The sequence below is a fragment of the Antennarius striatus genome, chromosome 2, assembly GCF_040054535.1.
Source record: "Antennarius striatus isolate MH-2024 chromosome 2, ASM4005453v1, whole genome shotgun sequence".
In the NCBI taxonomy this organism is placed as follows: domain Eukaryota; kingdom Metazoa; phylum Chordata; class Actinopteri; order Lophiiformes; family Antennariidae; genus Antennarius; species Antennarius striatus.
The window spans coordinates 21,734,115-21,749,788 of record NC_090777.1 but is presented as its reverse complement, the minus strand read 5'-3'; the positions used below and the strand labels follow the sequence as shown (position 1 = coordinate 21,749,788).

General features: G+C 41.6%; 4 protein-coding genes across 5 annotated transcripts; all 4 read right to left on the bottom strand.

The window, feature by feature from the left end:
- Positions 1–288: 288 nt before the first annotated feature.
- LOC137604095 (tubulin alpha-1C chain-like) lies at positions 289–3,411 on the bottom strand. Of its 2 annotated transcripts, none has more exons than XM_068328033.1 (4): positions 2,927–3,411; positions 1,689–1,911; positions 1,448–1,596; positions 289–1,370 (listed from the first exon to the last, which is right to left on the bottom strand). In XM_068328033.1, the coding sequence occupies exons 1-4, from the start codon at positions 2,927–2,929 to the stop codon at positions 390–392; spliced, it is 1,356 nt and encodes a 451-aa protein (XP_068184134.1). In that variant the 5' UTR covers positions 2,930–3,411; the 3' UTR covers positions 289–389. The 2 variants fall into 2 exon arrangements, with proteins under 2 accessions (XP_068184134.1, XP_068184140.1); XM_068328039.1 differs by having other exon boundaries at positions 1,785–1,911.
- A 148-nt stretch (positions 3,412–3,559) lies between these two features.
- Positions 3,560–5,908, bottom strand: LOC137604112 (tubulin alpha-1C chain-like). The gene is made up of 4 exons (XM_068328048.1): positions 5,796–5,908; positions 5,084–5,306; positions 4,814–4,962; positions 3,560–4,715 (listed from the first exon to the last, which is right to left on the bottom strand). The coding sequence occupies exons 1-4, from the start codon at positions 5,796–5,798 to the stop codon at positions 3,738–3,740; spliced, it is 1,353 nt and encodes a 450-aa protein (XP_068184149.1). The 5' UTR covers positions 5,799–5,908; the 3' UTR covers positions 3,560–3,737.
- A 2,573-nt stretch (positions 5,909–8,481) lies between these two features.
- LOC137612502 (tubulin alpha-1C chain-like) lies at positions 8,482–11,825 on the bottom strand. The gene is made up of 4 exons (XM_068341050.1): positions 11,373–11,825; positions 10,127–10,349; positions 9,873–10,021; positions 8,482–9,762 (listed from the first exon to the last, which is right to left on the bottom strand). Exons 1-4 carry the CDS (start codon positions 11,373–11,375, stop codon positions 8,785–8,787), a joined length of 1,353 nt encoding a protein of 450 aa, XP_068197151.1. The 5' UTR covers positions 11,376–11,825; the 3' UTR covers positions 8,482–8,784.
- A 570-nt stretch (positions 11,826–12,395) lies between these two features.
- rps21 (ribosomal protein S21) lies at positions 12,396–15,340 on the bottom strand. Its single transcript, XM_068341061.1, has 6 exons — positions 15,313–15,340; positions 14,821–14,903; positions 14,608–14,671; positions 13,770–13,841; positions 12,958–13,013; positions 12,396–12,454 (listed from the first exon to the last, which is right to left on the bottom strand). The coding sequence occupies exons 2-6, from the start codon at positions 14,868–14,870 to the stop codon at positions 12,445–12,447; spliced, it is 252 nt and encodes an 83-aa protein (XP_068197162.1). The 5' UTR covers positions 14,871–14,903; positions 15,313–15,340; the 3' UTR covers positions 12,396–12,444.
- Positions 15,341–15,674: the final 334 nt, after the last annotated feature.

Below are 15,674 nucleotides of genomic sequence, written 5' to 3'. Positions count from 1 at the left end.
GACATTTGCACTGCTATTACATGACAATGACCTCTGACAGCAGCTCAGCCCAGAAGAATGAACATGGTAAACTGTAGAAATTTTATTGGTCATTTAATGGAAAAGTGAAAAGGAATTTTTATGTAAAGGAATATTTTTTATCATCAAGGTTTAATATAGAAATAAAATGATGCCTGTTAATATTCATCGTCATCTTCCACATCACTGGTATTTTGTCCAACCTCATAATCCTTCTCTGTGTGTCATGGAAAGTTCATGACATTATGAATTAATGACAGTAAACTGTGGTCCTGTCAATGAACACATTTTATTGTTCATTTAAAGGTCATATCCAAATGAATGTACTGTATATTTCAATATTTTTGTTTTACGTGGAATAGAAATTCTTGTTAATATTCTTCTCCATCTTCATCATCACCAGATTGCAAGCTGTCTAATCCAACCTCTTCATAATCCTTCTCCAGAGCTTCCAAGTCCTCCCTGGCCTCAGCAAACTCTCCCTCTTCCATCCCCTCACCCACATACCAGTGGACAAAGGCACGCTTAGCATACATCAGGTCAAACTTGTGGTCAAGGCGAGCCCAGGCCTCTGAAATGGAAGTGGTGTTGCTCAGCATGCACACAGCCCTCTGGACTTTTGCTAAGTCTCCACCGGGGACTGCAGTGGGGGGCTCATGGTTGATGCCAACCTTGAAACCAGTGGGACACCAGTCCACAAACTGGATGGTGCGCTTGGTCTTGATGTTCGCAATGGCTACATTGACATCTTTAGGCACCACATCACCACGATAAAGAACACAGCAAGCCATGTATTTTCCCTTGCGAGGGTCACACTTCACCATCTGATTGGCTGGCTCGAAGCAGGCGTTGGTGATCTCTGCCACTGTGTGTTGCTCATGGAAAGCCTTCTCAGCAGAGATGACGGGGGCGTAGCTGGCCACGGGAAAGTGGATGCGAGGATATGGCACCAAGTTGGTCTGGAACTCTGTCAGATCAACATTGAGGGCACCTTCAAAACGAAGGGAAGCTGTGATAGAGGACACAACTTGACTGATCAACCTGTTCAGGTTGATGTAGCTGGGACGGTCAACATCAAGGTTTTTACGACAGATGTCGTAGATGGCCTCATTATCCACCATAAATGCACAGTCAGTGTGCTCCAGGGTGGTGTGGGTGGTCAGGATGGAGTTGTAGGGCTCCACCACCGCAGTGGACACCTGGGGAGCTGGATAGATGGAGAACTCCAGCTTGGACTTCTTGCCATATTCAACAGACAGACGTTCCATTAGTAGCGAGGTGAAACCAGAGCCAGTGCCCCCGCCAAAACTGTGGAAAACCAGGAAGCCCTGAAGACTAGTGCACTTGTCAGTCTTAGGACAGAGAGGAGGATGGTTACACATGGGATGAAAGTTCATAATCTTCTGTTAAGTTTGCAATTTGTATTTACCATTTTGCGGATCTTGTCCAGCACCTGGTCAATGTGCGCTCTTCCAATGGTGTAGTGTCCACGGGCGTAATTATTGGCAGCATCCTCCTTGCCTGTAATCAGCTGCTCAGGATGGAACAGTTGACGGTAAGTCCCAGTGCGCACCTCATCTACACAAAATCAACATACGCAAAGATTTGAATCACTGAGAAAAGTTTGTTTTTTTTTAAAACTTTGTTTTACAGGTTATTTCATAGGTCACCAATAACAGTGGGTTCGAGGTCCACAAAGATAGCCCTGGGGACATGCTTTCCGGATCCAGTTTCATTGAAGAAGGTATTGAAGGAATCATCTCCACCTCGAATGGTTGTATCACTGGGCATCTGTCCATCTGGCTTGATCCCATGTTCCAGACAAAACAGCTCCCAGCAGGCGTTACCGATCTGGACACCAGCCTGACCAACGTGGACTGAGATACATTCACGCTATGAAGAACAAAAGATGTTAAATAATCTTGAGTAAGAAAAATAACCTTCATTGAAACACTTAAAGGGACAGTAAAGTTAATTTTAAGTGAAAGCGGATATATATTTCAATATTTTTGTTTTTTAAGTTTAAGCGGAAGCTGTTTGCAGAGCAGATTTTCAGCTTTTTTGACCAAACAGATGATAATACACATATAAAATTTATTTTTTCTTCTATTTATCATAATGATGAATAACATATATGTCACTTAGAATTAACTTTACTGTCCCTTTAAGACGACATTAAGGACACCGTTTCAGTCATTGAGAATCATATTTCATTTATGCCTTCAATATTATTTGATGCACCAACACCTTTCAAACCAGGAAACAGAGGAACAATGCAGGCTGATACACCCTTACCGTAATTGACAAGTTTATTGTACAAATACGACAAACCGAAACCAGCAACTGGTTCAACTTGATTTGATTTGGGCTATGCCCTGTAGAACTAGAGTTAAATACCCCAGGGTAGATACACTTTTGCAAGCCAGTCTTTACCTTTACCTCATTTCAAGCTCAAAGGTAGAATGTAGACAGTTCTGTCTTTAATTTGGTTACAGCTTTGCTTAATTTGGCTGACCTCCATGGCACACCTTGGAACTTCAAATTTACTGAAATAAAAATGTGTCTTTCTACCTTTTTCTCTGTCTCTGTTTCTGTCTCTCACTCTCTCTCACTGTCTGTCAATCTGTCTCTGTCTCTTTCTCTTTACACTCAAATGGTCAAGGCAGATGGCCGTCACCTAAGAGTTTTAGGTTCTGCTTAAGGTTTCTGCCAGTTTAAAAGAGGTTTTTGCACAATCCCCAAAGTGCATGCTCATATGGGACAAGTGAGGTTCTGCAAGAGTAGCTTTTTCTTTGCTCTATCTAGACAGTGTCTTTAGACAACTTTTCCTTCTGATTGTCTGGCATGCAAATAAAAATCATTAAAATGAACCAAATATGACAAATTTAAAAAAAATCTTTTTACTCACCATGTTTGCTGACAATGTGGTATTCAAGTTGGATATTATGGAGAATTTGACCAAAAGATCTGCTCTTACAATGCTGCTTTTAGGTAGCCTGTGTAAAAGCCAAATGCACTGGATGGAGATGTTCACTCTCCAAAGATGAAAAGATGTTGCTGAACTGGTTACCACGGCCACACTGGAGGATATCTATTGGTTAAAATCAAGTTGTGACAGGTGACAAGCTCTAGAGGAGGGTTGGGTGTGTCGACCAGACAGTCGGAATGTTTCAAGGAGGAAGTGAAGTTTTAGAAAAGCCAGAGTTAGTACATACATTTACAAAAACATATGGCTATGTCCATTTTCTCATTCTTTTACTTGAATTTCACTGCAGTAGATTAAAAAAAACCTTTCATACTACTTTCATTTGCTACATTTAATCACTTTGTAAGATTTATTTCAAGGTCTGGTAAATCTAAAACAAGAGTTGGCTGGAGAGACATGTTCATGTCAATAAAAGCTTTGGCAGTCCAGGTCAGGTTGTTTTAAACAGTCAGGCCTCTCAGACCTGACAGTCCACTGGTGGCAGTCAGTTGTCAGTCAATCCATCGATCGATCGACGGACTGACGGACCAACCGATCGATCAATCAATCAATCAATTAATCAATCAAATTTTATTTGTATAGCTCAAATTCACAAATGACAATTTGCCTCTGAGGGCTTTACAATCTGTACAGAGTTTAAATGAACACATTTTAATGTTCATTTAAAGGTCATATCCAAATGAATGTACTGTATATTTCAATATTTTTGTTTTACATGGAATAGAAATTCTTGTTAATATTCTTCATCATCATCCTCGCCAGATTGCAAGCTATCTAATCCAACCTCTTCATAATCCTTCTCCAGAGCTGCCAAGTCCTCCCTGGCCTCAGCAAACTCTCCCTCTTCCATCCCCTCACCCACATACCAGTGGACAAAGGCACGCTTAGCATACATCAGGTCAAACTTGTGGTCAAGGCGAGCCCAGGCCTCTGCAATGGAAGTGGTGTTGCTCAGCATGCACACAGCCCTCTGCAGCTTTGCCAGGTCCCCACCGGGGACTGCAGTGGGGGGCTGGTAGTTGATGCCAACCTTGAAACCAGTGGGACACCAGTCCACAAACTGGATGGTGCGCTTGGTCTTGATGTTCGCAATGGCTACATTGACATCTTTGGGCACAACGTCACCACGATACAGCAGGCAGCAAGCCATATATTTGCCGTGGCGAGGGTCACACTTCACCATCTGATTGGTTGGCTCGAAGCAGGCGTTGGTGATCTCTGCCACTGTGGACTGCTCATGGAAAGCCTTCTCAGCAGAGATGACGGGGGCATAGCTGGCCACGGGAAAGTGAATACGGGGAAATGGAACCAAGTTGGTCTGGAACTCTGTCAGATCAACATTGAGGGAACCATCAAAACGAAGGGAAGCTGTGATGGAGGACACAACCTGACTGATCAACCTGTTAAGGTTGGTATAGCTGGGATAGCTAATATCAAGATTTTTACGACAGATGTCGTAGATGGCCTCATTATCCACCATAAATGCACAGTCAGTGTGCTCCAGGGTGGTGTGGGTGGTCAGGATGGAGTTGTAGGGCTCCACCACCGCAGTGGACACCTGGGGAGCTGGATAGATGGAGAACTCCAGTTTGGACTTCTTGCCAAAGTCAACAGAAAGACGTTCCATCAGCAGGGAGGTGAAACCAGAGCCAGTGCCTCCTCCGAAGCTGTGGAAAACCAGGAAGCCCTGAAGACCAGTACACTGGTCAGTCTGAGGACAGAGAAGAGGAGACACTGGTCACACATGCAGTGGATTTATTTAAGAAAATAATTTCATTGTCTAAGGTTAGGTTGGCGATTTGTATTTACCATTTTGCGGATCTTGTCCAACACCTGGTCGATGAGCTCCCTTCCGACGGTGTAGTGTCCACGGGCATAGTTATTAGCAGCATCCTCCTTGCCTGTCATCAGCTGCTCAGGATGAAACAAGTGACGGTAGGTTCCAGTACGCACCTCATCTACACAAAATCAACATATATTATGCAATGTTTTGAGTCACTGGGAAAAGACACAGGGAAAAGTGCATAAGGAGTTTTTGATAAAATAAAACTTTATAATACAAGTTATTTCATAGGTCACCAATGACAGTGGGTTCCAGGTCCACAAAGACAGCCCTGGGGACATGCTTTCCAGATCCAGTCTCACTGAAGAAGGTATTGAAGGAATCATCTCCACCTCCAATGGTTGTATCACTGGGCATCTGTCCATCTGGCTTGATCCCATGTTCCAGACAAAACAGCTCCCAGCAGGCGTTACCGATCTGGACACCAGCCTGACCAACGTGGACTGAGATGCATTCACGCTGTGAAGAACAAAAAATGTTAAATAACCTGGAGTAAGAAAAATAACCTTCACTGAAACACCTAAGTTGACATTCGGGATATGTTTAGAGACTTTTATAATTGATAAAATATTCAAAAAGGAAGAAATAAATACATTGTTGTTGAAGTATTAAAGAAGTTTTACTAGTGTAATTATACAATTAATTGTATAACAAAAATATAAGGTTTGAGTGGAGAATAAGTACTGAGCACGCCACCATATTCATCCAACCTGAACTAATTTCCAGAATTATATTCCATATTCATGCCTTTAAACTTCGTTCACCTTGTAGAGCTACAGTTAAGTGATCCAGTTTAGATACGATCTGGTCACAACCTCTCTTCTAACTTAAAGGTAGAACGTACTTCAGTCTCCCTCTTTAATGTTAACAGTTAGCTTTATTTAATTTGGCTGCACACTGATGACACTTTCTGAAAGTCTAAATTTGGTAATTTATCTTCTCACTCACCATGATTGTTGAATCTGTCGAGCTAGAAAGAAGAAAAGTAGAGAATTAGCTCATACAGTGCTGCTTTTACGTAGGCAGTGTAGAAACCAAATGCACTGGATGGGGCTGTTCACTCTTTGCAGCTGCAGAGATGTTGCTGAACTGGTTACTACTGCCATATTTGGAGGATTCCTATTGGTCAAAATCAAGCTGTGACAGGTCAAGAGCTCAGGTGGAAAGAAGGGCGTGTATCGCCCAGCTTGTCAAACCAGCAGAATACTTTGATCAGAATGTGACTGTTTTCAAAAGCAAGAGTCAATAAATACGTTTGCTGAAGTCATCATCAATTTCCATTTCCATTACCATTTCCATGCTCCTATTGCAAAATGTGCTTTCCATCAGGTGTGGAAGTTTAAACCATTCCAAATCTGCACATCAGGTCCCTGAATATTTAAGAACAATTTAATTTATCTATCCATCTACATCTATCTATCTACATTATTTTACCAAAAGTATTCGCTCACTTGCCTTGACTCATACAATGAACTGAAGTGCCATCCAATTCCTAACCCAGAGTTCAATATGATGTCGGTCCACCTTTTACAGGTATTACAGCTTCAACCCTTCTGGGAAGACTGTCCACAAGGATAAGGAGAGTGTTTATAGGAATTTTTGACGATTCTTCCAAAAGCACATCGGTCAAGTCACACACTGATGTTGGTCGAGAAGGCCTGGCTCTCAGTCTCCGCTCTAATTCATCCCAAAGGTGTTCTATCGGGTTCAGGTCAGGACTCTGTGCAGACCAGTCAAGTTCATCCACACCAGACTCTCATCCATGTCTTTATGGACCTTGCTTTGTGCACTGATGCACAGTCATGTTGGAAGTGGAAGGGGCCCTCTCCAAACTGTTCCCACAAGGTTGGGAGCATGGAATTATCCAAAATGTTTTGGTTTCCTGAAGCATTCAAAGTTCCTTTCACTGGAGCTAAGGGGCCAAGCCCAGCTCCTGAAAAACAACCCCACACCATAATTCCTCCTCCACCAAATTTCACAGTCGACACAATGCAGTCCGAAATGTACCGTTCTCCTGGCAACCTCCAAACCCAGACTCGTCCATCAGAATGCCAGATGGAAAAGCGTGATTCATCACTCCAGAGAACACGTCTCCACTGCTCTAGAGGCCAGTGGCGGCATGCTTTACACCATTGCATCCGACACTTTGCATTGCCCTTGGTGATGTGTGGCTTGGCTGCAGCTGCTCGGCTATGGAAACCCATTCCATGAAGCTCTCTGCGTACTGTACTTGGGCTAATCTGAAGGTCACATGAAGTTTGTAGCTCTGTAGCAATTGACTGTGCAGAATGTTGGCGACCTCTTTGCGCTATGCGCTTCGGCATCCGCTGACCCCTCTCCGTCACTTTACGTGGCCTACCGCTTCGTGGCTGAGTTGTTGTTGTTCCCAAACGCTTCCATTTTGTTATAATAGAACTGACAGTTGACTCTGGAATATTTAGGAGCAAGGAAATTTCACGACTGGATTTGTTGCACAGGTGGCATCATATGACAGTTCTACGCTGGAATTCACTGAGCTCCTGAGAGCAGCCCATTCTTTCACAAATGTCGTGTTTCACAGTCTGCATGCCTGAGTGCTTGATTTTATACACCTGTGGCCAGGCCAAGGGATTAGGACAGCTGATTCTGATCATTTGAATGGGTGAGCGAATACTTTTGGTAATATAGTGTATCTTCTTCACTTCTTCACCACATCAGTCACAAAACCTTGAAGTATATTGCACAACCCCTGGCCTTCATATTTTACAAACGTCCCATTCCCACAGGCCCTGAACCACTCATAATAAATACTAACAAATATCTCTACCTATACATATTTTTGGCTTTAAGGAACTATTTTTATGTCTTCCAGCCAGGATTTCAACTACTGCTGTCTTACAGGTCTTCAATGACATTCACTCAAACACAGTAAAAGGAATGTAAATTTGTGTAAATATAAGCTTTGTGTTTTCCTAATATTTGCTCTGGATTTTAACCACTGCTTATTAGATTAAATAAGGTAGACCTTTATTAGTCCCACAGTGGGGGAAATTCACGAAATTACTATATTAATTCCTCAAAGCAAGGGTAGTACTGTACTTTGCGTCAATAGGTAAATACACATCTGTTCAGGCGAAACAGATATGTGGTGCTCCCTTGGGCTTAATTCTTAGGCACTTTTTGTTCAAAATCTGCATGTTGCCCCTAACTAAGTAGGTGTTAGCTTACACTCTGAATCAAGCACTGCCGAGGCGACCGTAAGCAAGGCACAGTCCCCTTTATAAGTTGCTGATTAGGGCGCACTACTTACAAGCTGCCTGCCACTTTACCTTCCCCCACTGCGTTCCTACAGGTCTCTTGTGTTTGTGTGTGTTACTGGCCTGTACACACTATACATGCATGCGACTAAAACTAATAGTGTGATCTAGAGTGTGCTACTAATTTCCCTACGGGGATTAATAAAGTATATACATTTACATTTATATTTAACTACGACCATAAAAAAAGAAAAATATACTACCATAACTATGGCAGACTAGGAAAAAAGTCTGGGTGTAGCAATAGATTGTAATCTGAAAATCAACATTAAAACCGTCACAAAATCAGTTTATTATCACTTTAGTAACACAGAAGATTAAAGGACAGATGACGGACAGGATTTGGATTTGAAAAAGTGGGTTTCCGTAATAAGTCTAAGATATTGAGATAAGATATTTCCCCAAACCAGTTCAACAATAACCAGAATAGCAGCATACTTTTAAGACATGCCTCAGTACTTCTTTTACAAATGCTCTCCAACAGCAGTTCAGCCCAGAAGAATGAATGTATTAAGGACGGTAAACTCGGCTGCTCTCAGTGGACATATTATATTGGATATTTAAAGGGAAAATACAAAGGAAAGACACTTCAACATTTTTTTAAACCACCAAGGCACACTCTTGCAAAGGCCTGATACCTGTTAATAATCATCATAATCTTCTCCCTCATTCTCAGCGCTCGCAAATCCAACCTCTTCATAATCCTTCTCCAGAGCTGCCAAGTCCTCCCTGGCCTCAGCAAACTCTCCCTCTTCCATCCCCTCACCCACATACCAGTGGACAAAGGCACGCTTAGCGTACATCAGGTCAAACTTGTAGTCAATGCGAGCCCAGGTCTCTGCAATGGCAGTGGTGTTGCCTAACATGCACAAAGCCTTCTCCACCTTGGCCTGATCTCCACCGGGGACTACAGCTGGGGGCTGGTAGTTGATGCCAACCTTGAAACCAGTGGGACACCAGTCCACAAACTGGATGGTGCGCTTGGTCTTGATGTTCGCAATGGCTACATTGACATCTTTGGGCACAACGTCACCACGATACATCAAGCAGCAAGCCATATATTTGCCGTGGCGAGGGTCACACTTCACCATCTGACTGGTTGGCTCGAAGCAGCCGTTGGTGATCTCTGCCACTGTGACCTGCTCATGGAAAGCCTTTTCAGCAGAGAGGATGGGGGCAAAGCTGGACACAGGGAAGTGAATACGGGGAAATGGAACCAAGTTGGTCTGGAACTCTGTCAGATCAACATTGAGGGAACCATCAAAACGAAGGGAAGCTGTGATGGAGGACACAACCTGACTGATCAACCTGTTAAGGTTGATGTAGCTGGGACGGCCAACATCAAGTTTTTTGCAACAGATGTCGTAGATGGCCTCATTGTCCATGATGATATCACAGTCAGTGTGCTCCAGGGTGGTGTGGGTGGTCAGGACAGCATTGTAGGGCTCCACCACCGCAGTGGACATCTGGGGAGATGGATAGATAGAGAATCCCAGCTTGGACTTCTTGCCATAGTCCACTGAGAGACGCTCCATCAGCAGGGAGGTGAAACCAGAGCCAGTGCCCCCTCCGAAGCTGTGGAAAACCAGGAAGCCCTGAAGACCAGTACACTGGTCAGTCTGAGGAAAGAGAGGAGGTGAAACTGATAAAACATGGGGTGAATTTACAAAGTAAAATTTCATCGTTTGGGGTCAAATTTTCAATGAGCTCATTCTGTAAATTTACTTACCAATTTACGGATCCTGTCTAGCACGAGGTCAAGGATTTCTCTTCCAATGGTGTAGTGTCCACGGGCGTAGTTGTTGGCGGCATCCTCCTTGCCTGTAATGAGCTGCTCAGGATGATGCAACTGGCGGTAGTTCCCAACACGCACCTCATCTACACAAAATAACCAATGAATTACTCAAGGATTTTACCCAATGGAAAAACACAATGTAAAATGAATTTTTTTAAATTTGTACAAGTTCTAGTTTAATGAGTCACCAATGACGGTGGGTTCCAGGTCCACAAAGATAGCCCTGGGGACATGCTTTCCAGATTCAGTCTCACTGAAGAAGGTATTGAAGGAATCATCTCCACCTCCAATGGTTGTATCACTGGGCATCTGCCCATCCGGCTGGATCCCATGTTCCAGACAGAACAGCTCCCAGCAGATGTTACCGATCTGGACACCAGCCTGACCAACGTGGACTGAAATGCATTCACGCTGTGAAAAAAAATAAAAATAAAATAAAATAAATAAATATATATATATATATATATATATGTCATGTGTTCCACTCTTCCACAAGTGGAACGTATTAGAATGTTATAAGTTATCTCATATTTACTCTTTTATATTCCTTTACTCTTTGTATTACACCCCATGACCATATAAATGTTTATATCTGTGTGTTTTTCTACATATGTATTGAGTTATTTTTTCAGGGAGACAACAGTAGCAATGGGATCACTGGAGTGATAGTAGAGGTTCCTTGAGCAAGGCATGACCTCTGAACTGCTAGTCAGGAATGTGCCTGGTTGTTGTCTTTTATAGAGAGGATGTCATAAAAAAAGAATTATTAACTCTTTAATGGCACCATTCCACAGGTGTTGTTTTACTGTTGTTTCTCTGCCCCCATCCCTTAGTAAAATAATGTAAAAAGGGACCACCCCAAATGAATAAAGGAGAGGGTTCGGCAGAGACATTTTGAGAACGGGTTGGAGATCTGTAACTGTGCACATCTCTGTCTGTTCTCCTCGCGAGTAAAAAATATGGACTGTTGTCTTCTCCTTTTTGTGTGTTTTAAATGTTCTAGGTTGGTTGAACCTGACATTAATTTGATCCTTTGAGCCGGATGCCAATATACCTAAGGATTCCAGCGGGTGACGAGGACACTGGAAAGACCGTGGCCACGGCAGGTTAGCCTAGGAGCAGCCTATCCGATCCTTTCCAGGACCGGCCTCCAAATCACCAGCTGGGATCCACGGATTGACGGTATTTCAAGAGAGGGAAGACTAGTGATGAGTTGAAGTTTCTTTAAAGAATACGTGAATGACTCAGAACGCATGACCTATATTATATAAGTATACAGTATATACAGTATATGTGTGAAAAGATACCACCCTACAAGGGTGTGAGGGGCATTTCATATACAGGTATGTACATATACACAAAAATATCTACAAATCAGCATCCCTCAAAAACATCCAATTTTGCGATAAATTAACACAAGGAAATAAATCTTACCATATTCACTGACACAATGGAACTGGTAACCTGAAGTCCTGCTGTTTGTTAGCCTACGTAAAACTAAATGAGAAGTTCAAGAAGAAGATGGGATGTTCACGGTCTACAGCTGAAAAGATGTTGCTGGACTGGTTGCCACGGACACATTGGAGGATTCCTATTAGTTGACAAGCTCTGGAGGAGGGTTGGACGTATGTCTACCAGAATGTCAATGTTTCAGAAAGGGAGTAAGCTTTAGAAAAGCCAGTTACGCAATACATCTACAGAAGTAAACAATTTCCATTTTCTTTTTTAACTTCAATTTCACTACATTTGAGGAAAAACTACTTTTCACTAAATTAACTTGCTAAATCTAGTCAGTAGTTAAAACTACCAGTAGTAATAAACTGTAATCATAGGTTGACATGTGACAAGAAAAACGTCACAAGCCAATTGTAAGGTGTATCAATCAAAATTAACATTTCATAATAGTAATGTCCCATAAATCCATGTTTAGAATTCTAGACATACAGAACATCTTTACTTTTAGCAATCGTAATTTGAGTTCATAAATTTCACCAACGTACTTTATCTGAGGTAGCCAGAAATAATTGTTCTTGGTCATGTGAATGTCAAAGTATTTCAACTGTTTCAACAAATGGTAGGAATTGTTGTCAAACAAGTCTGCTTTAAAGAATCCTTTTGTTTTGAGGTAGGAACGTTATTATTATTGAGCTTTTAAAAGTAAAAGAATTTCTGCTGCCATGCTGAAAAGCAAGACGTGACAACAGTGGAATCCTTCATCCTCCTATCTTTTACTCTGAAATGTTATCTTCCACCCTCCAGCATTAAGACATTATTCCATTTCAAATTCAACTTATTCTAATAATCTTTATATCTTTTCTTCACAGCTGTTGGACAGAACTGGAGTAAAAATTAGGGAACAACCAAAATCAGCCGGACCATTTCGGACGATCTCTGTCGAGACACTCAACTGTTGGTTTATGACATACTTCCAATTCATGATTAATAAAAAAAACCCAGTTCATTTTCATTTTTTTATTTTACAAAGCTTCAACAGATCCAAAGCCACTCAGAAATTCCTGTGAAAACAGAGAAAGAAGAAATTAGTTTTCAAGATTGTTCTCACCTAAAAAATTTCAATTTCAATATACTAGTCATAAATTAAAAACTGAAATGAAACATTTATTCCACTGAGTTAAAAAATTTCCAGATTATTTCTTTATGTGAAACCCAGTTTATCAGTTTTCACTTTGAAGGAGCGGCGCTGCTTCTCAGGAGGGGACTAATTCAAAAAATTTAAAACACCCCATAGCCCAGTATTATCTATGTGAACAAAATGTTCCAACATAAATCACTTTCAACAATCATTATTGGTTACATACACGATGTAAGTGGCTACAAGGTTGAAAAAAAAAACCCTGCTATAATTAGTTAATTTATCTAAATTGGGAAATGGGAAAATAATGTCCCCAAGGGGATAGTTAAAGGTTGTTCCTTCTTATTCTCACTTCCAATCTTAAGAAAAGAGCTTTTCTGGTGAGCTTTCTATTTAGGATTGTAGTCAACACAAAACCTGACTTACTTTGCGACGACGCTGTCATTCTTCGCCAGCCTCAGGATGGAGTCATCAGACTCACCCTGCGGGAAATAAAGCACACTCAGACAGAATCTTTGACAGTTTAAAATGTGATCTCATAACAGAGGGAGGTGTCCAGGAGACAACAAAGAGCAACAAACTCTGGCAGCTCAACTTCTAAACAAGACTTTGTTATACTTGTCATGTTAAAAATATGCCCAATCCACGCTGACCAATAAGACACTAACAGTGCAGCTACATGAGTCACACAGATTTCAGCGCATTACAGTAGTACATTTACAGCACAAGCTTCAATAACCCCCTTTGTGGGAAATTTAAAGAAGTAGGTTTACAACACCACGTCCTTTAAAAACATACATCTTCATTTCAGGGTTGGTACAACAAGGCAAATCTAGCCTTACCTTTTTTGATTATTTTGTTTTTCCTCCTCCATTTATTCTCTCATTTTCCCTTTTTTTTTAGCTATTTATTCTAATTTTCTTTCTCATTCTGGCGTTTTGTATGGTTCTTTCTTGAGAAGTACAGATGGAACAGAAAGCAATTTTCCCTTGGGGATCAATAAAGTACTCGGATTCTGATTTTTTTTATGTCTCACATCTGGTTTGACGTCCTAACTACACCGGGACACAGACGTATGTGATGCTGACTCTTTACCTTCAAAGCACCAAAACAAACCATCTGAGCTTTCTCTGGTATGAATACAGAACTTTTTGGTGACATAAATCAATACAAATTTTCATCGATAATCAGTCACTCATTGATGGTTTGGATCCCAAGAGACATGAAAAGAAGCTCACCATTCTGCGGATAGCACCACAAATGGCGTAGGTCTTGAACTGACCATTGAAGCGACCAGTCACCTTGTCGACCTGCAGAGGACAGAGCATACTGGGTAAGAACCAAAAAACACGTGGATGATTAATATATTAGACAATACGATTTAAAAATATTTATGACATTCAACTGGTTCCTGTTTGGAACGGTGATGTTTTGATGAGCTTCATCGTGTTATAACGCGCACTTGTAATCATTTTTATTTTCTAAATAAATGAAGTTGTGATTGCACCATCTCAACTGTGTGTTAGCTCTCTGCATTAGCCGTCATCAAGAGGAAACAGCTACTCTTGATGATCAGTAAGTTTACACCAAATATATATTAATACTGGGTTTCGGTGTTGTGAATTGTGATGTGACCAGGATGGCTAGGATCAAGAATGAGTACATCAGAGGGACAGCACATGTTAGAGGTTTTGCAGACAAAGTCAGAGGGGCCAGACTGAGATGGTTTGGACATGTCCAGAGGAGAGATAGTGAATATATTGGTAGAAAGACGCTGCGTTTTAAACTGCCAGGCAGGAGGCCTAGAGGAAGACCAAAGAGGAGGTTTATGGATGTAGTGAAAGAGGACATGAAGGTAGTTGGTGTGAGAGAAGATGATGCAGAAGACTGGGTTAGATGGAGGCAATTGATTCGCTGTGGCGACCCCTGAAGGGACAATCCAAAAGGAGAAGAAGAAATGTTGTACATTATTAAATACCATCTATCAACTCGGTATATTCAGCTAAATATACACTGATTTACTGCTTTGAAACGCACCCGTTTCTCATCATTTGATCTGACCTGAAATTAATTTACCTCAGCAATGTTGATCTGGATGGAGGCATGATCCTTAGCTCCAATTATTCTGTTGCTAGCTGAGCTGCAAAACATACAAATATGTCACGTTTACGTTCATCAGAAGAATTCATTTCCACACGAATAATAACGACTTGGACTAGAAGCCGTTTCAGACCCAAATGCGGACCGCAGTTTTTTCATATTGTTGACACTGCGTGAGGAGACACTCACCATTTACGTGGGACGTACAAGTCCACAAATTCACCAGCGTCGTTCTGCATGTTTGTAGCTTCTACAAAGGGCCGCCTGCAAAGCTACGAGGATGGAATTCACGTAGAATTAGGGAACATGTAATATAATTTACGTGATGTGACCGCTGTAACTTTGTTGAAGCAGTAAAAGCAAAATATTTAATACTAGTGTCTCGAATGTGGGTAAAATATAACCAAAGAAACAAAATTAGCGACATTTTTTCACATAAACAAGGAATTACAGGAGAGCTAGCTTGCCAGTTAGCTTGAGTACGATGCAGCACGGCCGCGTGGGGACACTCACACTCGATTTAAGCCTGTTTATAAATCATTTCTGCGATTAACGCTGTTAAAAAACTTTAAAATGTCAAGGTCTCGTTGAGATTCATCAATGTTATCCCAATCCTGGCCTATGTGAGGATTTACAACTGATTTTAAACATTCTCAAAGCAAGAGCTCGGCGGGTGCTCACCGTATTCGATAAATGGCCGACAGGAAAGGAAGAGCCGACGACCCGGAAGTAAAAAAAAAAAGGCTAGTTTTGTCGCCACCTAATGGTTTTTCATTGTAACTACAAGGGGAAGGGATGAAGCAATGCTCCATGTGTATGCTTAATATGTGGAAAAAAACGTTTTTTTGAAACGGATTCATTTCTATTGACATTTTAAGGTAGATCTGGGCAAGGATGCTACTTATGAGGTTGTTAAACACATGTTCAACCTGAGTCTGAAGCTGGGGAGGGTGCCACAGCTGTGGAAAACATTTTGCGTGGCACCTGTGCCCAAGACTCCACATCCCAAGGACCTCAACAGCTACAGGCTGGTGGTACTAACA

What these genes read in the sequence shown, in the direction of transcription:
- rps21 (XM_068341061.1), bottom strand. Translation starts at nt 14,870, where the DNA reads ATGCAGAACGACGCTGGTGAATTTGTGGACTTGTACGTCCCACGTAAA. An exon ending in TTGTACGTCCCACGTAAATG is followed by an intron (nt 14,672 to 14,820) that starts GTGAGTGTCTCC and finishes TATGTTTTGCAG; the next exon opens with CTCAGCTAGCAACAGAATAA. An exon ending in TCCAGATCAACATTGCTGAG is followed by an intron (nt 13,842 to 14,607) that starts GTAAATTAATTT and finishes TGTCCTCTGCAG; the next exon opens with GTCGACAAGGTGACTGGTCG.
- LOC137612502 (XM_068341050.1), bottom strand. An exon ending in CCTGGAACCCACCGTCATTG is followed by an intron (nt 10,022 to 10,126) that starts GTGACTCATTAA and finishes TATTTTGTGTAG; the next exon opens with ATGAGGTGCGTGTTGGGAAC. An exon ending in TAGACAGGATCCGTAAATTG is followed by an intron (nt 9,763 to 9,872) that starts GTAAGTAAATTT and finishes CTCTTTCCTCAG; the next exon opens with ACTGACCAGTGTACTGGTCT.
- LOC137604095 (XM_068328033.1), bottom strand. An exon ending in CCTCGAACCCACTGTTATTG is followed by an intron (nt 1,597 to 1,688) that starts GTGACCTATGAA and finishes GATTTTGTGTAG; the next exon opens with ATGAGGTGCGCACTGGGACT. An exon ending in TGGACAAGATCCGCAAAATG is followed by an intron (nt 1,371 to 1,447) that starts GTAAATACAAAT and finishes CTCTGTCCTAAG; the next exon opens with ACTGACAAGTGCACTAGTCT.
- LOC137604112 (XM_068328048.1), bottom strand. An exon ending in CCTGGAACCCACTGTCATTG is followed by an intron (nt 4,963 to 5,083) that starts GTGACCTATGAA and finishes GATTTTGTGTAG; the next exon opens with ATGAGGTGCGTACTGGAACC. An exon ending in TGGACAAGATCCGCAAAATG is followed by an intron (nt 4,716 to 4,813) that starts GTAAATACAAAT and finishes CTCTGTCCTCAG; the next exon opens with ACTGACCAGTGTACTGGTCT.